General features: G+C 41.0%; 1 protein-coding gene across 1 annotated transcript in view; it reads right to left on the bottom strand.

Moving 5' to 3' along the window:
• FBXL17 (F-box and leucine rich repeat protein 17) overlaps nucleotides 1-9,439 on the bottom strand; it is a 304,655-nt gene extending 295,216 nt beyond the window's left edge. The window contains exon 1 of the mRNA XM_069879953.1: nucleotides 9,185-9,439. Within this exon, the coding sequence (XP_069736054.1) occupies nucleotides 9,185-9,424 (240 nt within the window). The 5' untranslated portion in view covers nucleotides 9,425-9,439. The remainder of the gene's footprint in view (nucleotides 1-9,184) is intronic.
• Nucleotides 9,440-23,633: the final 14,194 nt, after the last annotated feature.

Raw genomic sequence — 23,633 nt, 5'->3', positions numbered from 1 at the left:
ATGTCATTCTGAGGGACCTGGACAGGCTGGAGAAGTGGGCCTCTGAGAACCTCATGAGGTCCAACAGGGCCAAGTGCAAAGTCCTACACCTGGGTTGGGGCAATCTCCTTTTTTAGTACACAATGGGGGGTGACGTGATTGAGATCTCCTGCAGAGAAGGACTTGGGGGTGCTGGTCAATGAGAAGCTTGACATGATCCAGCAACATGCACTTGCAGCCCAGGAGTCCAACCGTATCCTGGGCTGCATCAAAAGAAGCGTGGCCAGCAGGTCAAGGGAAGTGATTCTGCCCTTCTATTCCTCTCTCATGAGACCTCATCTGGAGCACTGTGTCCAGTCCTGGAATCCTCAACATAAGAAGGATATGGAGCTGCTGGAACAGGTCCAGAGGAGGACTACAAGGATGATCAGAGGGCTGGAGCACCTTACCTATGAGGACAGGCTGAGAGAGTTAAGTCTGGAGATGAGAAGACTCTGAGAAGATCTTATAGCAACCTTCCAGTACCTGAAAGAGGCCTACAAGAAAGCTGGAGAGGGACTATTCATAAAGGCTTGTGGTGATAGGACTAGGGCGAACAGGTATAAACTGGAGAGGCGCAGATTTAGACTAGACATTAGGAAGAATTTCTTTACCGTGAGAGTGGTGAGACACTGGAACAGGTTGCCAAGAAAAGTCGTGGCTGCCCCATCCCTGGAGGTGTTTAAGGCCAGGCTGGATAGGACCTTGGGGAACCTGATCTAGTGGGATGTCCCTGCCCATGGCAGGGGGGTTGGAACTAGATCATCTTCAAGGTCCCTTCTAATCCTAACTACTCTATGATTCTATAAGGTGTCTTGGGGAACGGGAGTTAGTTGACTATTTCTAAAAGATCTGCTAACCAGAAGGGGGAAAAACAAATTTAAAAAAAAAAAAAAAAGGAAACCAGTGATCTACCATAAATGCTTGCAAGATTTATCACCCATATTCCAGCTATGAAGAACTCACAATCTGCTATGCAAGACTCCACACAGTGCTGAAGGATCACGCATGAACCCCGTTCAGGCCTTCGCCTGACCACTACACAGTTACTGGATATTTCTTGTTACGGAATCAGTTTAACACAAGTAGACAGAACAACACATGAAACAATCAATGCCAGCTTCCTCCCTGCAGTTCTTTCTCTGTACTGGTGTACTACAGAGCAAGGAGATGGTCGTGATCAGCACCCAAAAAATGCTATCACCCCTAGCTGCGCAAGGAAAAAGCACTAAATAGTACATAGTAATTTGGCATCTGATGTCCTACTGAAAAAGTGTAATTTAAGCATTAGGAAAAAGATTACAGTCTGATAATTCTCAGTAACTCTACGTTACAAAAAGCAGTAGGATACTTGAATTCCTACTACCACTATAAAACAGAAGACCAAATCTTTTAGCAGTTATAAAAACCTCAAAAGAGAACAAGTGATTCACGCTGCATATAGACAAACATCAGACTGAGTCCAGTTAATACTCAGAAAGGATGTTGAGATTGGCATTATAAAATACTTCGACTACTTTTTGCTACAGTGCAAAACAAATACGCTTATTTGTGGAAACATCACCTTCACTTCAGGAAACAAGAGCTTGCACTTCTTAAGAACATAGGAAATGCAGAGTAAAAAAGACTTGCTAATGCAGCTGCCACTGTGAATACAAAAATCTTTAAATAATTTATGTTCCGACTACTATCCAACTAAAAGCCCTCACAAATCACAGAATACCTACTGCTACTTCTTTGCTACCACATAGACACTGCAGTAGCAATACCAAAACAAAAAAGAAGCAAGTTTGACACAGTACTTGACACAAACAATATTTCTGAACAGATAACATATTTCTGGAAGAACTATCTGAAAGCATATGTGGTGATGCTTTAGTCCATGCTGTACTTAATTCTAGCTGCAGAAACAAGTAAGAATTGTACAGGAGTTGCAAATTGACTTCTGGAGAAACAATCATCAGAGTGAAGCCACCAAAGGGAAAAGCAACTGCTGACAAAGTCATTGTATATGTTCCAGCATAGACAGGAGTAGTCACAGAAGTCACACAAGCAGTATGTGTTCAGAGATAAAGCCCTGATGAATTCTGTTGTCCACAGCAGCTATAAAAGTTCCAACTGTAAAAGGATTGTGAATAATGCCATGTAAGACACCATTTTCTCTTAGAGCTTGCAGTTGTTATCTGAAGGTACTGAATTACACTAAATGGAATTTAGTAGCAAAGCCTATACAAATTCCAGTTTGGCAACATAATCATCTTTACATTAAGGGATTATCTTAGCTGTTGCTTAAAATACATAAATACATAAAATGCTACAACTCACTCAGTTGACCTTCACCACCCTTAAGTTCAGTTTCATTTTCTAGATATATATACTGATACTGTGGCAGCTTAACTGTCCTCCGTTTTAAGTTGTTTTCCAGCTCCCAAGGCTATATAAATACAACTGAAAGCTAAAAACCAATCCTGTCCCTAAGCCAGTTCATTTAACTCCTGGTTCTAACAGATAACTCTGGGCAAAGTGGGTCCATTAGTTAGCACATTTAATACCTGAAAACTATATTCAAGCACGTACATCTACATGTCTGATACTTTTTCCCCTGTCTAATCCCCCTTCTGCAGTGAAAGCATCCAACAGAACAAAGAAACATGTCAAACCAGGAACTGTGTAAACCATATTACGATTAAGTAAAACTGTATGTTTGGGTTTATGTCTAGGCTATAGCAATACAGTTAATTCACACTGTCTGGATAATTCTAAGGAGGACAGCTAAATGACAACGTTATTTATTACTTTGTATAAACAATGCATGCTTTGCTAATGGCTATATCCTTGCAGAAGAACTAGGAGACTGACAGGAAGGGAACTTCCTGCCCCAGACTGCACTACAGGCTGGATGATGGCCAAAGAAGTACGACACAGCAAGTGACTGTATTTAAATCTGCTACAGTGGATGATATGCTAAGTATAACCAGTCAGTGTAACTTTGGGTACGTTTCTACTAATCATGTAACAAGACAGTTATGTTGTAATGCCTTCACACGGTACTAGCTTTGTGGAATACCACCTAGCACCCATCTCTGTGCAGACATTAACTAAATTAACATCTTAAGTCTATGTGTTTCACGCACCAGGCAGAACCACCAAACTCTGGGATACTTCCAAGCAGTAAAAAGGCTGGAATGCACATCAGCACTCTCAGAAGCAAAAATACCACAAGTTCAATAGTATTTTCTAGATGCATTTCACGCTTCTTTTTGCTGTTGGCAAGAGGCAGGGGTAGAGGAAACACAGTTACAGAAACAAGCAAAATACTCATGTTCCTTGCTCTCTCTCATCTCACCTTCTTTCAGCTCAAGTTCCTGAAACAGATGTCAGTGCCTCCTGCTCCAGCCTTTCAAGTTTTAGTTAAGATTACTGGGTTTTTCTTCCCCTTCAATGGATGCAGAAGAGTTCCTGGACCTTCAGGCTACACCCTATTAAGAGTCAACACCCGTAACATTCAACCCATATGTGTTTATCATACCTTCTAGGTACAGTCAGTTCTTTAATGTCAACATCTTGCTTTGAAATAAGTGTTTGCACAGACTCATTAAATACCACAATAAAAAAGAAAATCCAAAAATTCAATGCCCAGGACAGCAAAAGGTAACTAACAGATACACCTGGCTTTCAGTCAGATCTCATTCAATCCAATTACCTCAGTTCAAAAAGTACAATTTTATGTCCTTGACAGATACAACCATGCAAATCCCTGACAAGATAAAATTCATGCAAACAAGCTGCTTTATCTTTAAGCAACAAAAGTGAATTAATTCCACAGTACTAGCTTCAGTGTGTTTACACCTACCTGTGGCAATCCACAATCCTGGATCAGGTGATCGTTTGATTGATTTTAATTCAGTCAAATGAAGTGCTTGCATAGCACATTTCAGATTGTCAAAAAAAACCCAAAACAGTACCTGATCAAGTTTTGTGGTTTTCTTCAACATTCTGGAATGAATATTTGTAAGATAACGGATGAGAAAGGGAGGAAGAGGCTGTTGATTAGTATTACTGAAGGGCCCAAATAAAAAAACTAGAAGTAAAAATTGTGTGGTTTTGTCTTCTACACCACCCAGTTCCTGTAGGATGGACTTCAGATATTACACCCTTAACACTTTCCCACTGTTTCTCCATTAAATGTATGCTAAACATTTCAAAATGCATATGCAAAAAAGGACTACTTGAAACTTTTGTGCTAAATATTGCTGGGGGGGGGGGGGGGGGAAGAGGGGAAGAAAAATCCTGTAAATATATTTCTTCTTACAAGAGTCGTAATAAGCTTAGCTTAATTAATCTCTCTGTAAATATTCAATAAATTTGCTCTTAAATCAAGTTCCTCAAAATTCAATCAAGTGAACGTGATACCTAGCTGCATTTCTAAGCAAAGGAAATAAAGAAAAGTCAATCGCACCTATGAATGTTACAATGAAAATTGTGTTAGAAAATTGTACGTGGCTCAATATCCTCAGCACCAGCTATTCCAAAACTGAGAATTTACATCACAAAATCAAACAAAAAGAAAATATAAGCGTAATTCAGGAAAGAATTTTAACTCATCCAAACACAAACCTAATTCAAAAACAAAAGATTTTTTTAAAAGCAAAAATGGAGAGAATTATTGACTGTCCAGACTTAAAAAAGCTTTTGCGTCAGGTATGGAGTCAAGAAAATCCAGTTGATTGATAGTATCATTCTTGAGAGATACTACTAAATTTAAGAACAAGTTACAACTTCATGAACATGAACGAAATACAGACCATAAGGCCCAGGGCAGAACAGAGATTATCAAAGGTGAATCCATGCATTTCCTATTTCTATCCATTGTTTTAATTTGAAAGATCTTACAATCTAACTACAAGAGTAGACATACCTGTGAACGAAGCTTTCCTTACTCAATAAAATCCTTCTGCGTCCAAAAAGAATAGATACCTATGAAATTGTTTTCACTAAATTTTGGGTTCAGAACAAATCTGACACAAAGTTCATGGCTTTATCAACAAAAGTACAAATAAAGAACATTAAAATGTAAAAGCAGACATGTCATGGGGCCTAATGAACTTAATACATTCATTCCTGGAAAACTGCTCATTTGTTTCACTACCTGGGTGCAAATTTTTTTCAGCAACTAATTGCAGTTTCATTATCAAAAACAACTTTAAAGTACCATTTCATAAAAGGCACATGCTTAGCACACAACATTCCACTGTGAAACATTAAACACAGTATTAGTTAACTGCAGGCATACAGAAGTTAAGCTTCCAGTGGTTTTATGTTTACAAAAGGTCGTTTCATTCTATTACAGAAAATTAAAGAACTATCTATCAAAAAAAGACAGAGGAAGGGCATAAAAACATTGCTGAATTTTAAACGTATTTCATCACTTTAGTCACCCATAACCTCAACTGAATAAGGGAAGCATGAATTATTTGTGAGCATCTGCATATAGGAAAAAGATATAAGCACTCAAGGCACACACCTCTAAAAGGAGCCTCAAACAGAGGGAATCAAGTTAAAAACGCTCTTGTGATTAACAAAAACCTGTCATCAGGAAAAGCGATGGTATGCTATAATATCATAGCCAGGATGTTTACGGCAAGCTGTCATTACTAGGAATTTACTGGTCTCTTACTCCTGGTTACCTGAATTTTTGCGCTGGAGTTAGCGATCAGACCCAGAGAAGGTCTCTTCAGACAGCTCACCCCAAGGAAAAGTTTTGCAATATTAGACTGGTGTCAGATTTGTCAGGAGAATCAGCTCACTCTGCGATTGCATGGTCACTCTACAGAGCACCAAGCTAGCAAAGGAACATGCAGACAGAGGTTACAAAAGGGAGACAGACACTGCTTGTAACAGCTAGTTGGTAACAGATCACCTTAGCTGCAGTGCAAAACACAACTTTAGCTTCTGTCTGCGAGAGATGACAGGAGATGCTGATTTTTCCTACTAACAGAAAGAAAGGGTTCTGATGAATATGTGAAATATCTTTACTTGAATGAGCTAATCAAGTTTTACTCCCAGTCATCCATCATCCTTACTAAGACACCTGCGCTTGCTTCTGAATCACCAAAACAGTTTAAACCTGGAGCCATCAAAACATACCAACATCTGTGAAAGATCAATCACAAGTCAGGCACTCTGAACAAAAGAAACAACTCAATGAAAAGGAAATGAAACCAAGAATAAAATTTAATTTATTTCACATTCAAACATTGCACAACTTGTTATCTATTAGTTTTCCCCATGCAATAATAAATAATTTGGGGAATGTACAGCTAGCCAAGCAACACCTAAACAACATTTGAAGAGTTTTATCAGCCACAGGAGGTGAGTTTCAAAGCACCTATCTGCCCTCAGGAACAGCAGAAATTCCATTCCAAGACATCCATCTCCTCCATCAGATAACTCATACTGTAACATGAAAACCTACATACTTACACAATAGCCAACTTTTCAAACACATCTGTAGAAAGCAAAATACCTGTTCATTTGTATAATTCTGCAACAAATCACAAAACGTATCAGGACATCTTTCAGAACTTTTATCATTAAAATAATACCCATATACTAACTTGGTTTTTGTTACTAGCCTACTGGCACACGCTTCCTTCACAACTGTGCTCCTTAGCTGCACTCCCAGAAGCCCAGCAACAGCACAGTGAAGACAGGGCTGGTTCACTTCCCTACTGCTATCAGTAAAAAAAAAAAAAAGAGTTCAGGAGAATAATTAAGACTGAAAGTAAAGAAATTTACCTCCCTGCATCAGCCACAAAGTTTCAAACCCCTTTCCATTTTTGTCACTGCTACAGCTAAAAATAGAGTCCACACAACCGAGTCAGTATCCACTAACAGGAACACCAGCGTAAGAAGGAAAGAAAGATGTATTACAGCAGTGAGTTAGCAGATAAAGTCCAATCCAAATGATGTATTTCGATGCCTTTGCCTCCCGATCAGACCAGAAAAAAATGGCAGCGCAACAATAACATTTATATCCAGTATTTTCCAGTATAATTTTATTATAAAATAAATGCCAGCATTCAGAAGGTCAGAAAGTAAAACCAAAGGTTTAGCTCTAGTCTATTGAGTTAAATAAAATATACACACCCCTGTACATACATGCATTCACATCTTCCCTTTACAGTGCACTAGCTCTAAGCTAAAACTGACAGGGTTCCTGCTACAGGCAGAGCAGCATGTGCTCGTACTTTACAAAAATAAAAGCAGCAGAGAGAGAAAACATCAAAAAGTCACTTACTCTAGACCCTCTTGTTTTGACACACAATTAGATCATCCCCGATACGGACATCCCCCTTGTTGTTGTTAAAAGCAATAAATAATTAAAGATCCCAACTCCTCACATAACCTCAGAGACAGGGAACCACTTTTACCAAGACTTAAATGTTCTCACATTGTGTTGTTTTCCAAGTATCTCTACTTTTCCCTCATATCAAATTAAGTTTATTATTTCTCTTTATCTGACAAAGGACAGGAATACTGTGAAACTTTCTAAATTTTCTCATAAAATAACGCATCTCAGTCTTCTTTCTGAATAAGAGTGAATAGAATGTTCCATCTACCGTCACAGGCCATGTTTCCACGACCTCTAGGTCTCCTTTGAAATCTCTCCAATTCGTCTGTGGGTGTTTTAAGCAGACCTCAGTGCCCACAGCCTAATGAAGCTACAAGTCCCATAATAGAAAACGATGCTTCGGAAGCAGCCAAAAAAACAGCAAGGGCAGGCTTTTTCAAAAAGACTGCAGAAGGAGCTGGACTACAGTGAGACTAAAGAGAAAAAAAGATTGAGTACATGGAGAATATGTCAAAAAAAAACCCCTTGAAAGTACAGATAAAAATGAGTTATTGTGTCTATTTAATAAAAAAAATAGGGGAAAAAAGCATTTAAACTACTCCATGGGTGAGACGAGCACGACAGCTTCACTGTTAAAAGAACTGGTTTATGACAGTTATAGATGGGGTTTTTTTAAAAAGTGAAACTGAGCACTAAAGCAACTACAGACAAGTAGTCATACCACTGATCTTAAGCGTTTAAGCCATACTAATCAAGTCAATCTTGTTTCAACTCCTAAAACAGAATATCAAAGGAACCAATAACAGTGGCAAATAGATGCATTCTTTTCGTAGAAAAACTACAAGACTAGGTTTCAACCCCACAACCAGAGAAGAGCTTAATTCAGATATGACGGTTCATGAATTTTAACTTACTTGCTAATAAGAAATTTGAAGATTGCTTCTACAAAACATAATGTACCCTGACTAACAGTCACGTGTACCTAGAAAAGACCTAACAAAGACAAAAAAAGAAAAAAACAAACCAGCCAAAAACCTCACAGAATTAATCCTCCTTGCAGATGAAATCAGTAGAATGTTACTGTTAGTCAACAAAAGAGTAAAGGAAGTACTTTAGACATGAGGGCAGCACAACTTAGTAGCACACGAAGAACAGGAAGAGTCACCTGTCTGACACTCCTCCATTATCGTGCCCTACTTTTAAGTTCAGCCATCCGAATTCGGAATACACTGCTGTAATACCGAAACACCATTCCCTGAAATTTAAAGAGACGCATCAAACTGTGGAAAACAGCACAGGTTCCAGTCAGACCCATCTTTTTAGCTGACGTATAGCTGAAGAAAGTCGGCACACCGACTAGACCAACAAAGCAGCTTAGAAAGGGAAAGTCATTCCCAAAGTGAACAGTTTTAAGGGAACCAAGAGACACCAATAAGAACAAAAAAGAAAGAAACTGTTCTTCGAAGATGCAGAGTTAAGAGATCAGGAAAGCACGTAATCCAGGAGAGCTATAAACAGATGAAACCAGTGAAGCCAAAGTCGTCTCAAAATACGCGATGATACAGATTTATTTTTTTTTTATAACATCAACGTTGTAGAACTTGTCTACCCGGTCCCGAGCCGGCCGCCTCACCCCCCACCAGCGAGGCTCACAGGCACCGGCCACAGCACTTCGGGGGCGGCTTCCGGGGCGGATTTATCCGCCTCCATCCCCCCCGGTGACTCACAGCGGCGCCCGCCGCGACGAACCGAAACAAAACCGGGGTGGGGAGGGGAAGGGAAGGGAACCCGCAGCCGAACTCCCCGACTCACCTTGAGGAGGATGGAGGGCGGCAGCTGGTTGATATCCGGGGCCGCATCGCGGCAGCCCTCGCCGGGGCGCTCCTCGCCGCCCGCCTCGCCGCCCTGGTCCCCGTCGCGGCGCGGCGAGGCGGCGGCGCGGGGCTCCTGCGGGCACTGGCAGGCGGCGGCGCCGCTCTCCTCGGCCGCGCAGCGCGGCTGCTTGCAGGGCGGGCAGGCCGGCAGCCCGGCGCCCTTGCGCTTGCACACCATCTCGGCGGCGGCGAGGCGCGGCGGGCGGCGGCGCGGCGGCAGCGGCGGAGGGGGCGGCGGCTCCGCGTCGCGGGAGGCGGCGGCGGGGGCGGCGCGCACCAGGAAGCAGAGCGCGCAGGGCCCGCGCGGGAGGCGGCCGCGCGGCGGCGCCCGGCGGCTGAGGCGGCGGGGCTGCCTCGACAGCAGGTGGCCCATAGAGCAGGGGGCCGGCGGCGTCCCGCCCCCCGACCCCGATTGCCGGGACGGGGGCGTCGGCGGGCGGGAGCTTCCGCCGCCCCGGCCTCCTGCGGGGAGGGGCGGGGAGCGGGGGGCGGGGCAGCGCTGCTGCCGCCGGCGGCTGGGCCGGCAGCGGGGCCTGGGGTGGCGGCGGCCGCGTGTGGCTGGAACGCGTGGCGGAGTGTGGATGTGTGCACATAACGCGTTGTCGCGTATAAAATAGGTGTCTAGCGTATATAAATGTGCGTAAATGTAGAATCACGGAATACTTCGGGTTGGAAGGAACCTCAAAGATCATCCAGTTTCACCCCCCCGTGCCATGGGCAGGGACACCTCCCACCAGATCAGGCTGCCCAAGGCCCCATCCAACCTGGCCCTGAACGGCTCCAGGCATGGGGCAGCCACAGCTTCTCTGGGCAACCTCTGCCAGTGCCTCACCATCCTCACCGGGAAGAAATTCCTCCTCATGCCCAGCTTAAATCTGCCCCTCTCCAGTTTATGCCCATTGCCCCCTAGTCCCATCCCTGCAAGCATCTGCAAACAGCACCTCCCCAGCTTTCTTGTATGCCCCTTTCAGGTACTGGAAGGTCGCTGTAAGGTCTCTTCAGAGCCCTCCCCTCTCTAGGCTCAGCAATCCCGACTCTCTCAGCCCGTCCACGTACGGGAGGTGCCCCAGCCCTCCGACCAGCCCCGTAGCCTCCTTTGGAGCCACTCCAACAGCTCCACATCTTTCCCATGCTGAGGACTCCAGAATTGGAGACAGGACTCCAGACGAGGCTCTGTAAAAGAGTAGCAGAGAGGCAGAATCCCCTGCTGTCCATATGCGTGTACTAGGTGTGTGTTAATACCCCAACTTTTTGGGGATCAGAATCTTTCAGGCAAAAAGGAAGGGTGCCGGGCTGTAGGCCTGCTTCGCGGCTCTTACCTTTGTGACAAGCACTCCTTCACTGGTGAGATATTGAAAAGTACAAAGTCTTCAAAGCAAAGGCAATAATATTTTTGTTTTACAATGCAATGCTGAATCGGGTGCCCTTCTAAAAAAGGCATCCCATCTAATAAATGCAGTGGGTATATATATTAGTTTTAGATGAAGGGCTGTGTAAATCTTCAAAGAATGTACTTTTTTTTTTTTTTGATTATCCAACCATGTCTGGAGACTCCCTTCAGATTATCTCCTGACCTAAACCAGCTACATCTTACAAGACAGCTAAGTGTATCAATAAATTCTCGCAGCCCTAAGGCAAGTTATCTCTTGACCTAAAGCAGCTACATCTTACAAGACAGATTTATATGACGAGCTAATTAAACGTACAAACCAGCTGCAGCAAAACTTATCAATTAATTGTCACACCCTTGTAACACAAGCTTTGAGACCACAAAAAGCGTTCTGCCAAGTTTTCAGGCAATACCTTCATCCCACCAACGCACTCCGGCTAATATTTGGGGGTTTTGCTGTGTTAAGTCATTGTCCTGCCAGAACCCGAGCCCATATGGAGTCTCTGTCTCTCTAGACCCTGCTTCTGAGGATGCTTGCCTCCGACTGCAGCATATTGTACATCACTGCAGGTGCCCGTGTGTACAAATCTTTGCCTATAGGGGCCATAATGCTTTAATCAAGAGTCTCCTCAATGCCTAGCAAAATTCACTGGTGTGTTTCAGCATTCTGTTCTAAAGTATTGCTGTGAATTAGATATATAGGTTTAAATGTACGTTGAATTTTGTCTTTTGTAAATGGCGTTTGGGGAGGGAGAAGGCACATTATGGCTAGAGTGTATATAGTGCAGTACTACTATAAACAACAAAGGCCAGCAGAATAAGTGCATGGTATTTTGTACTGTGAACCAGCTCTTTTGGCTTTTTACCCAGTAATAAGTTATGTTAGGATTCAAATACCCATGCCGCTGTTTGAATAAAACTAGAGTAATAGAATATTTTATCTGAATTTATAGCTCACTGAGGTCTGTCAATATGAACTGCAGAAAATTTTGGCAGAATTTTGGCAAGGTCTTTTCCTCTTTTCCTCCCTCATATTTCAAAAACACATTACAATAAGAACAAGCAAAGGCGACATTAAAAGAAGATTAAAGTCCAAGTTAGGTCTTCAAACCATATGGCATTCAGAATAAATGTTTGCAATGTCAAATATTCAAAATAAAACTCATCTTTAAAAGTGGCTATAGAGCTTCCAAGTAGTCGTGGTGACATGACATTTACTTACATGATCACATACTAGTATTTCCTGTAGAAATGCTGGTGAGGGTGCCTGACTTCTGTATGTCATATTTGTGTCTGATAGTCTGTTATATAATGCCCCATTATTTTATATACATATATATATTTATATACACCATGCATACATATATATCTCATATATGGAATTCTTCCCATCCCTCTGTTATTTACCTTGACATGATCCATCTCTGCTATTTGCTTTTGAAATAAGTTGACTTGTGCAAGACACAGACAAGGACGTAGCTCATCTTATCTTGTCCTTCCTAAGCCATTTCACTTTCAGATACTTTTCCTATCTAATTCTTTTAATTTTTCTTGTAATAAGTAAAGCTCAATTCTTGAATCCTTGACACTTCTTAGTGGGGGTTGGGGGGTGTTATTGCTGTAAAGACTGGAGAATGAAAGAAAGAAAACTAGGATGATAAATGGTCGGTTTCATATGCTATACGTTCCTGCAGTGCTCTGTCACTTAACTGTTAACAAGATTTTGGCCTTGGTAGCAGAACTTTTCTAACAGCAGTTTTACTGACATATGTTAGAACCACAGCTATGTGCAGAATTTCTTCTGATTCAGTATAGTGCATGCGGTTTGTCTGCTGCAGTATTGGTATCAAGAAATTAGTTTTGATTTTATGATCTTAGGGGTATTTTCCAACAAAAATGATTCCATGATTCTAAGATTTGGTGTTATTTAAGTTGTGAATGCTGATACTGTTCATAGCTTTTTCATAGATGTTGCAAATCTGAATTTACTTGTGAAATTAATTGGCTGCTTATTCTCCATTTGTCATAGAGCTATACTAGCAAGTCTTTTCAGCTGTTCTAGTTAAATGGTTTCTAGTAAGGGAAGAACTTTCCTCACTCTTCCACCTCACTTCCCTTCTTGCAGTCAATGTGGCCATGCTGCAAAACTTGAGTGCAGTTCAGGCATAGAAAATAAGAGAATTTCATTATGGATGCATAAAATACTTTTGCATGAGGATTTTTTTGAGTTCTCTTAAAAAGTGCAGCATAGTATAAATATGACAGGTAAGATGTATGAAAAGTATGTGTTTAACTAGACACTGTATTTGAATGGGCAGAGTTAGAATCTCCAGGTGCATGCTTGAATGTGTATGCTAATTACCCAGTGTGTGGATAATCTGTTTGAAAAATCAAAGCAAACGTAGTATGTTTGTCTCAGATGAAGATGACAAACTGCTTCTGAGTCTGTTAATGGCCAAGGATGATTTTCTTACTTCAGACTTCTGAGGACTTTGAATAGGGTAGGTTGAGGAAGGACTTATTTTGTTTTTCTTAAAAGCTTTCCCATCCACCAAATTGTCTGCCTAAAAGCCAGACAGAACAAACAAAACTTGTATGAAATTGAAAGAACATTGAGAGTATGGCAATATTAAAAAAAGGGACAGGTTATCCCATCAGAGATAATGAGTTGTTCAGTTAATCTAATATGAGGGCTGTTGATAGTAAGTGCATTAGACTTGATACTTTCCTAAGGACTTCCTCAAATACTTACTACACTGGTTAAGAATGTTTGCTGGCCAGGGTCAATCCACAACAGGGGTAAACAACAGAGGTCGACATAAATCACTGTCAATAAAATTACAGATAGCACAAACATTTGTGACATGATGACAAATGATATTTTAATTTACTGAATTAATCTCTCCACTCTGTCAGGATAAGGGTTTATCCAATTCTGTTGTTAATATGTAGATTCATGGTGGTTTGGTCATCCGATAAACACTTTGAAAAGGTCAACTGGATACATTCTCAGAGTATGGGATTCAACTGTCTGCAAATAATTGTAACACTTCCTTAGATGTGCCAGGTGACTGAGCTGTTTGCAGAGGACTGGGGTATCATAGAGTTATAGAATAGTTTGAGTTGGAAGGGACCTTGAAGATCATCCAGTTCCAACCCCCGCCCCTGCCGTGGGCATGGACACCTCCCACTAGACCAGGCTGCCCAAGGCCCCATCAAACTTGGCCTTGAACACCTCCAGGGATGGGGCAGCCACAACTTCCCTGGGCAACCTGTGCCAGGGTGTCACCACCCTCATTGTGAGGAAATTAATTCCTATATCCAGCCTAAATCTACCCCTCTCCATTATATAGCCATTGCCCCTAGTCCTATTACTACATGCCTTTGTGAACAGTCCCTCCCCAATATATGTAATGGAGGTCATAGCTACGGCCTGTGGAAGCAACAGCATCTCTATGGTCCGCTCTGTTTAGGCAGCTGAATGACCCCCTGCAATGTAAGGAGTGTCAGCATATAATTTTTTTACCTGTCAGTAATCTCTTACGTACCTGTGTGCTTTTTTTTGCAAAATCCTATTTGTTTCACTATTGTACTGATTTTATCTTGGATGGGGTTGTATTTCTTCACAAGAGCTTGTATGGAGCTGTGGTTGGATTTGTGCTGGAAACAGGGATGTTTTAGTTACTGCTGAGAAGTGCCTACCCAGTGTCAAGGCCTTTTTTACTTCTCACACCAACCCACTGGTGAGTAGGTTGGAAGTGCACAAAAAGCTGGGAGGGGACACAGCTGGGACAGCTGACTCTAACTGACCAAAGGGGTGTTCTGTAACATGCAGCATCACACCCAGCAATAAGAGCAAGGGGAAAAATGATAGGGAGGCTGCCAGCTGGGGGCTGAGTGGGCATCAGTCCATTGATAGTAATCTTTTTGTTTGCATCACGTGTCTTTCTTGGGCTTTATTTTTCTCTCTGTTTCTTTTTTAATGATTTTTCTTTATTTATTTATTATATAATTATATATTATTATATGATTATCATTTATTTTTTATTATTATTATTATTATTATAGTTTGCTATCTCAACAGGAGTTTGATTCTCACTTTTACCCTCCCAATTCTTCCCTCTTCCCACAGGGGTCCCCATGAGGCAGGCAGAGCAGGACCAGCCGTTGGCCAGGTGTAACCTTTATTGACATCCTAATAACCAGCATTCTTTTCAATTATCTTTATTTCTTAAACATACTTGTTTGTGTCTAGTCATCTAGGTGTTTTGATCAAGTAGATCTTCAAAGTTCCCCAAGGATTTGCAGTATTTGTAGGCAGCTGGAGTATGCCAAGTCCTTTCCATTGCTTTCACTCTTCCATCTGAAGTGGAAGCTCATTTCTCTCAAATGCTGTCTGTCACAATTTCTGAGCTACGAAACAAATTCAGTCTGATCAAGATCTCATTTCAAAAGGAGGATGGTGTAACTGCCATAAAAAAAGCTTTAACTTGTTTTAAATAATCTAGGCAACAATTTCTGAATACAAACATATATATATTTCCAGGGAGGCTTTAGACCATTTTTCAAGATGGTAGGCTGTTCTTTTTTCTGATAGCCTCTAAGAGCTGAACAAATTTTAAATGACAGCATTGAATGGCAAGTGCAAGACACAGGGAAATGCAGGGAGCTTCTGGTCAATGCAAGGGTTTTAACACTGGATGTCACTGCTGCTTCGGGCAAGGGAAGCATGGTAACTGCTTGCCCTAGAAGCAGGATGAAATATTACATGACAGGTTATCTTCATCAGCTGTGAAATGTTCCCTGCATTAGTGTCAGAAGGAAGATATAACTAACAGTTATTTCTTCATTATCACTACTTATATCTCATGAAATTAGAAGTCATAAAACTGGTAATATTAAAACCTGGAAACATCTACCACTAACACAATCTAGGAATTAAGCAGTAAAATCACCTCAATTTGACATATTAAAGGTTTATTACATATATTTCAATAGAATGTGACTTTTTCAGTGTTATCCCTGTTCTTATTTAAATAGGCCACACAGGCTGATGACCCCAGACTAAGATAGTATTTTATTTTTGAGTTACAAAAGAATGCAAGAAATAATAATTTTTTTTAAAGTTATAATATTGTATCTGGTCTTGATACTTGTAAGTGCATGTTTATCTGGATTTCAGGACTGACCTTAAGGAACCTGTGTCTAAAAGAATTTTTTTACCATATTGCCATAGCTTGTTGCTGGTTGATCGCACTAGCAGTTCATGAAACTACCAGTTGAGAACAAGTTCTTAAAAGATTTATTAACTTTTAAATGTGTGTTAGTAATGCCATGAAGAAATAGATCAAAAGGAGTAGCAGAGTTTCCACCTTGCGTTTCAAGACAGTATAAAAGAGCAAAACAGAGGGTTAAATATTTTTAATTGGGTTTTTTTATTTGTTTTATTGATATTTTTAAAATAATCTGTTGTAACTTTCTCAGAAAAATAAGCATGCATATATGGCAATTATGGTGTGGATAACTTGCAGTGTTTTTATCAAGGTAGTAAATTACAGGATCTTTCTGGAAATATGCTTATAGAAAATTCAAAAGAGATGCAAGCCTCATTTTCCCACGTAGTTTATTTGCACTTCAGGCTCTGAGGAGTTTGGAATCTATGGTGTGATGCAGTTGAAATTTTGTAATGTCAAAGTAGTAACTCATCTTACAAATGAACGTTTGGACATCTGAGAAGAAGAAGGCGTGATAAACAGGTGGCACTTCTGTAAAAGGCGTAGTGACAATATCTATGTTCTGAAACATTCAGTGTCAACATGACAGATTAAAGACTATGTTCTATTTTCTGATCATATGCCTATATTTAACCAAATTTCATCTTTGCAGAATCTATATAAAAATATAGGGCTGTGAAACACCTCCATTTGTGTTCTGCGATCATGGGCAGTAACATTGCACAATGTTAACTACATTTATACAGCTACAGTTTAAAGCTATTTATCTTGGTCTGACCACGTCTATGGACAAGCTATCAACTAAGCTCCCAATTTCAGCCTTTATAGTGATTTTACACCAGATATGCAGCATAGTTTGCAAAGTTCAGGGATCAATACAGCGTTGTTCTTTTGCCTTCTGTCTGTTAACTGCTTTGCAATTGCTTTTATCTCAGTACCTGCTGAAGCAACACCATCCACCTCCAATCCCCCTTCCCCCCTCCCTCCCCTCACAAAATATTGTGTCTATGCAATTGATGTTTTGGGGTACTTGTGTGTGTGACTGATAAGCAGTTGAATAACAGAATAACAGACTAAACAAACAAGATGTGTACATTCAATCTTGGTTTACACATTACATACATGATATTGATAAAAGGGTTTGCAGACTAGCTATGAAAATAAAGAATTTAAGATATACAGCATGAGTTGATCACATGGGACTGTAAAGGACTGAAGCCCTAGTGCCTTCTTCACGTATGAAGAGCATATTCATCAAATAAACAGATGATCGAAAACCGTATCTTACAGAGATCCAAGGTACTACAGATTGTATATAAGCAGAAGCTGTGAATTTGCATGATATTTGGTTACCAACAATCAGTATTGTTGTTGTCGTTACATGTTGTAGTACGTGAAAAAAGCCTTAGATTTGGAGAGATTCTTTGGGTGAATGTCGTATAAAATCCCTCTTGTGTAAGAGGAAGAAACTCTGGAGCAGGAAATATTAATACTGTCTGCAGTATAAAAAGGCCAGCCCTGGAATACTTGAGTCAAGGTCCCAGAAGCATTAGCAGAAGCTAGTGGAAGAGGCAGAAAATCCATTGCAGAGAAGAGACCTTAAGGATCTTGATTTTGTCAGTGTTACCTGAATGACTAGTTGTACCCTCACTTCTGTTTTCTTTCTTCTCTTTTCATTTATATGGAGCAATGTATAAACCAAATGGAACTGTAGTCATGACTGAAATACAAATTTATAAGGTTATGTGTTACTAAAGAGAGAAAAATGCACGCATAGATTAAAGGCAGTAGATAAGCTATAAGGCCTGTAATAAATTGCACAAAAATAAGATCACAGATCTACCTTTGGTACTTATACCAGTTTTGGCTGGAATAAAGTTAAATTTCTTCGTGGTATGTTGTATTGGACTGTGGTTTGGATTTGTGACTAACACAGTGTTGATAACACTGGAATGTTTTAGTTACTGCTGAGTAGTGCTTACACAGAGCCAAAGCCTTTTCTGCTTCACACATTGGCTTGCCAGCGAGCAACCTGAGTCATAGAATCATAGAATTATAGAATCATAAAATAACCAGGTTTGAAGAGACCCACCGGATCATCAAGTCCAACCATTCCTATCAAACACTAAACCATGCCCCTTAGCACCTCATCCACCTGTGCCTTAAACTCCTCCAGGGAAGGTGAATCAACCACCTCCCTGGGCAGCCTCTGCCGGTGCCCAATGACCCTTCCTGGGAAAAATTTTTTCCAAATGTCCAGCCTAAAACTCCCCTGGCAGAGCTTGAGGCCATTCCCTCTTGTCCTGACCCTGTCACTTGGGAGAAGAGGCCAGCACCCTCCTCTCTACATCCTCCTTTCAGGTAGAGAGCAATGAGGTCTCCCCTCAGCCATCTCTTCTCCAGGCTAAACAACCCCAGCTCTCTCAGCTGCTCCTCGTAAGACTTGTTCTCCAGCCCCTTCACCAGCTTTGTTGCTCTTCTCTGGACTCCCTCCAGAGCCTCAACACCCAACTTGTGGTGAGGCGCCCAGAACTGAACACAGTATTCGAGGAGCGGTCTCACCAGTGCCGAGTACAGAGGGAGAATAACCTCCCTGGACCTGCTGGTCACGCCTTTTCTGATACAAGCCAAGATGCCATTGGCCTTCTTGGCCACCCGGGCACACTGCTGGCTCATGTTCAGTCGGCTGTCAACCAACACACCCAGGTCCCTCTCCTCCAGGCAGCTTTCTAGACAGACTTCTCCTAGTCTGTAGCACTGCACAGGGTTGTTGTGCCCCAAGTGCAGGACCCGGCATTTGGCCTTGTTAAACCTCATGCCATTGGACTCAGCCCAGCGGTCCAGCCTGTTCAGATCCCTTTGCAGAGCCTCCCTACCCTCCAGCAGATTGACACTTCCACCCAGCCTAGTGTCGTCCGCAAACTTGCTAAGGGTGCACTCGATGCCTTCATCCAGGACATTGATGAAGACATTGAACAGGGCTGGACCCAGCACTGAGCCCTGGGGAACGCCACTTGTAACTGGCCTCCAGCTGGATTTCACACCATTTCCCACCACTCTCTGGGCCCGGCCATCCAACCAGTTTTCCACCCAGAAGAGTGTGCGCCTGGCCAGGCCAGAGGCTGACAGTTTCTCAAGCAGAATGCTGTGAGAAACTGTGTCAAAGGCTTTACTGAAGTCCAGGAAGACCACATCCACAGCCTTTGCCTCATCCAGCAGCCGAGTCACTTTGTCATAGAAGGCAATCAGGTTAGTTTGGCAAGAGCTGCCTTTTGTGAACCCTTGTTGACTGGGCCTGATCACCTGATTCTCTTGCATGTGCTTCATGATAGCACTCAAGATCACCTGTTCCATGACTTTCCCTGGCACTGAGATCAGACTGACAAGCCTGTAGTTTCCTGGGTCCTCCCTCCGACCCTTCTTGTAGATGGGCACAACATCAGCCAGCCTCCAGTCCAGTGGGACTTCCCCAGTCTTCCAGGACTGTTGGAAGATGATGGAAAGGGGTTTGGCCATCACATCCGCCAGCTCCTTCAATACCCTTGGATGAATCCCATCCAGCCCCATAGACTTGTGGGTGTCTAGTCAGGCTAGCAAGGCTCTGACCACCTCCTCTTGGATCATGAGAGCCTAAAGATGCACAAAAGTTAGGAGAGGACACTGCTGGAACAGCTGACCCCAAGTGGGGGTTATGCCTCCACTGTGGTTTTTTCATTTCATTTAGTTCTGCTGTCTCTGGAGTAAAAACTGAGGTGAGCCTGTTTCTTGAGCAAGTAAAGGGAGTGGAGGCTGAAAGGCATTGCTCTCTCTCTTATGTTTTAAGCTGACTGTAACAGTGACCCCAGCAGGACTTGCTCAAAGAAGCTCCCAGAAGAGTGTGTAAGACAGTGAAGGTACTTTTTCATTTCTTGCAGAAAGTGGATGACAGAAAGTGTATTTTTCCCTACTGATAAAATGGAAGATCTAAATTCTTATCTATAACTGGAAAATGACCCTGAGGAAGCTCTTCCAGATTTATGAAAGGTGAGCAAGATTCACCTCCAATGTAAGGCTGCAAATACACTGTAAGTGGTAGTTTTGAAGTGCACATGCATGAAACTGGTAGGCTGTTCTAGGAAGTGACAGAGATGTATCTGTAAATTACCTGGGAAAACGGCACTTACGTGATTGTGTATCATTTCTGTGATTATGCCTGGAAATGCATAGTAACACGGTCTTTCATTTTATCTGCAACTGTGGAAGTATGTTTAGGTATGTAAACTTTATCCATACTTTTACATAGTGAAAGCATGGGCTACTTGAGAAACTCATTAAGTGCAGACTGATTATGTTCAGTTTTCAACTCAACAGCTGGAGGAAAGGACAATGGATAAGTTTCAGTTTCCTTCATTTGTCTGCATTTTGATCTCTAGAGTCATTAGAGCAACTACTAAGCTTGGTGTTTCAAATTTGACTAAGTATCTTTTCCTTTATTGTGTATTGTTTTTCTAGCACTGAAAAGTTGGTAAGGAATAAAGGTTATTTAGGCCTGTGGTGATTATATTGGCTGTACTGATAATCACAGTTAATCATGCTTAGATCACTTACATACTTAAAAATATGAGGGGAGGCAAGTGTTTTTATAAGGTTTACCTAGGAGTCCACAGAAACATTTAAACTCCTTGGACCTTGTTCAGCAAACACAAAATTACTTCCATTCTCCATCTTCTCCCCAACCTCACCCCATCAGAGAATCACAGAATCATTTAGGTTAGAAAACACCTTTAAGATCATCAAGTCCAGCTGCAAACCTAACACTGCCAAGCCCACCACTATTCCATGTCCCTAAGCACCACATTTGCACATCTTTTAAATACCTCTAGAGATGGGAACTCAACCACTTCCATGGGCAGCCTGTTGCAAAACTTGACAACTAGGTCGGTGAAGAAGTGTTTCCTAATATCCCATTTCCTCTTGTCCTATCACCTGTTACTTGGATGGAGAGACCAACACTCACTCCTTTCAGGTAGTTGTAAAAAGCAATATGGTCTCTCCTCAGCCTTCTTTAATATCACTTTCTGATATTTTGTAATATTACAAATTCATATGAAATTTCTTACTGGCTTTGCCTCACAATAATTTGCAAAATCGAATTTCCATATTTCAAAGAGCAGTTTATTATTAATTATCAAGCAATTATGCTCCTTCTTTCTGTGGGAGAAGCAGATGAAAAAACAGTCATGAGTTACTGCTCCTGATGGACTGTGAGGCAATTTTGGGATTAGGAAACTACAACTGCATTCATGTTGTATACTATATGGCTTGTAATAATGCAAGGAGGTGCTGAAGAGGGCTAATTAGAACAACTGTTGAACACCTGAGAGTTCTATTTAGTTGACAAGTTTGTCCACAATATAAGGAAGTTTAAGAAGGGGCTATAGAAGAGCAAAGAAGAAGTCATAGATCTTTTTCTGACACAGAAGGCTTGTGCAGAAATAGGAGAAAACATTTGGAAAATGGTAAGACAGGGCTAGCTCTTAGAGTAGGCCCAGAGAAGAAACTGAGTTTTGTTTGAGAAAACTCATGTTTTATGGCCCTCCTCTGGAAAACATAGTAGATATTGAAATAGCAGTTTGTGCAGTGTGGGAGGTTTGTATTTAGGATTACATGGAGATTTTGGGGGGAAGAAGATTTTTGAAGTTTTGATATGTTTGATGAATTATATAATGAAGTCTCAAAAGATGCTATTCTACTGAAAAAAACAGAAAGATTCTTTAGAGGGTCGGAAGATTTACTTTAAAGGATAAGTTCCCCAACACAGAGGCTGCATATGAAAGAAAGTATAGAAGAATATTTCAGAACAGAGAAGAGAAAAGACTTTTTGTGAGATCAGAGAGCTCACACCTAGAAATGTATTTCGGTTTTAGAAACAGCACAAACAAGAAGTGAAATAAAATGTGTGAGGACATAACCTAGAATTTAACTTTTCCTTCATAAGATATTAAGGAATACAAAATGCCTACCTAATTTTAACTGATCTGCATGCTGTTTTTAAAAATGGTATTCAGGGTCCAGCTGCTCTTGACTTGTTTTTTTTTATGGCTGATAGTATATCATGCCAGCAGAGTAAGATAGCAGCAGCATTTCACTTTATGAAAAAAAATAATTTGGAGAAATTAAGTATCTGGTTTTGCACTCTAATAAGGAACTTAAAAAAATCTCTATCACAGTGTTTAAATGAAAGGCTTGGCAGTTTACTATACCTCTACTGACCCAGTCTTCATTTCAAATATTGTACTGTCTAATTCTGCGATCCTAATTGATGAATACAGTAGGTAACCTCAATTTCAGGGCACTGTAAGAGGGAATGGAAAGCTAATATTCTGCTCTGCTGAATACTTGGGTAGGCTATACTGTACAAGTTGTCTGATTGCTGAGGTACATTACCTTTTCTGATTTGTTCTGCAGTTATAATCATCTGATGTTCAAATGTCATCTTAAAGTTGTATTTTTGTTGGAAAGGAAGAAAAAGATACGAGACATAATTTCAGCCTATTACATTGTAGTAGTTCGTGGTTTGCTTCTACAGTGATGTCCCTATGTGTCTGACTGTACGCAGTGTGCGTGTTTGAAAGTGTTTAGCGGTCAAGGTCTCAAGCTTGGATATAATCTTAACTGCTTACCTCATACAAGGGAAGTAGTTGTATGTTTTCATTAGTGTTTAGCCCAACATAGTGGCTAGGTATAGGCAGTAGTAACACTATACCTCTCAAGATCTCTTTCCATCCTATGCAAGTTAACAATCCCTTATCTGGCAGAGCATAGAAGTAACAAATTGTTTGTTTGTTTCAGATGATGATCTACTCAACAATTAAAAAAAAACTCGAACTGATAAACATGAAACATCATCTGCCTGAAGATGGCAGTATGTGATTTGAAAGAATAATTACTGGCACAACTGCAGCTTGGAGCCTGTTTTATTATTCATCCTAATACAGCACATAAGTGACAGGCTGTCAATAATTAAAGGGAAGGTAGGAGAAAAGAGAGCACGTTTCACACTCTTCTGACCTGCCGTAATTTTTCCTTCTCTCTCAGCATGAAGATTTTCTAGTGACTGTGTACTGATAGTCTTTTTGTAGGCATTACAATACCTGTATTCCAGCCTACGGCAACCCTTTCCTAAGAAATTCTTCATTTCAGGGCTTTTAGGTTTTTAATCTCTTGCTAATTAAGACTTGTCCTATAATAAAGTGACAGTGCTAAAAATTTCAGCACTGTATTGCTTCCATTCAACATTTTTTTTAAGTGTTTGAGAATACATTGAATTTACAGTACTAAAACCCATTTTATATCCAGTTATTTAAAGATTAGCTGTGAAGCACCACGTTGAAGTTAGAATTATATGCAACTGCAAAGAGGCTACTGCCCTAGAAGAAAATAAGCTTGATAAATTACTAAGTATTCACTGTAGATTTCTTTCAATAATTCACAGGATCATTACTGTTGCCTTATAACAAATGTCTTCTTTATAAGACTATCATATGAAAACCTTGTGTAAATAACCAAACAAACCAGCCCAAGTCAGTCTTTTAAGGTCCCTTCCAACTCAAACTATTGTATAAGAATGAAGTCTATCCTTATCAGAGTACTTGGGCTATGCTTGTTTTCAATGTATCAATGGAAATTCTGTCTGTATTACTAATAAATACCTTTTTGCCTTCCCAAATAATTTATTTCACTGGGTTATATGGATGTATTGATTAGATTAAAGACTCCACAGT

This window comes from Phaenicophaeus curvirostris, chromosome Z, assembly GCF_032191515.1.
Source record: "Phaenicophaeus curvirostris isolate KB17595 chromosome Z, BPBGC_Pcur_1.0, whole genome shotgun sequence".
Lineage (NCBI taxonomy): Eukaryota > Metazoa > Chordata > Aves > Cuculiformes > Cuculidae > Phaenicophaeus > Phaenicophaeus curvirostris.
The sequence above is the reverse complement of the archived record's forward strand: the minus strand, read 5'-3'. Positions and strand labels throughout refer to the sequence as shown.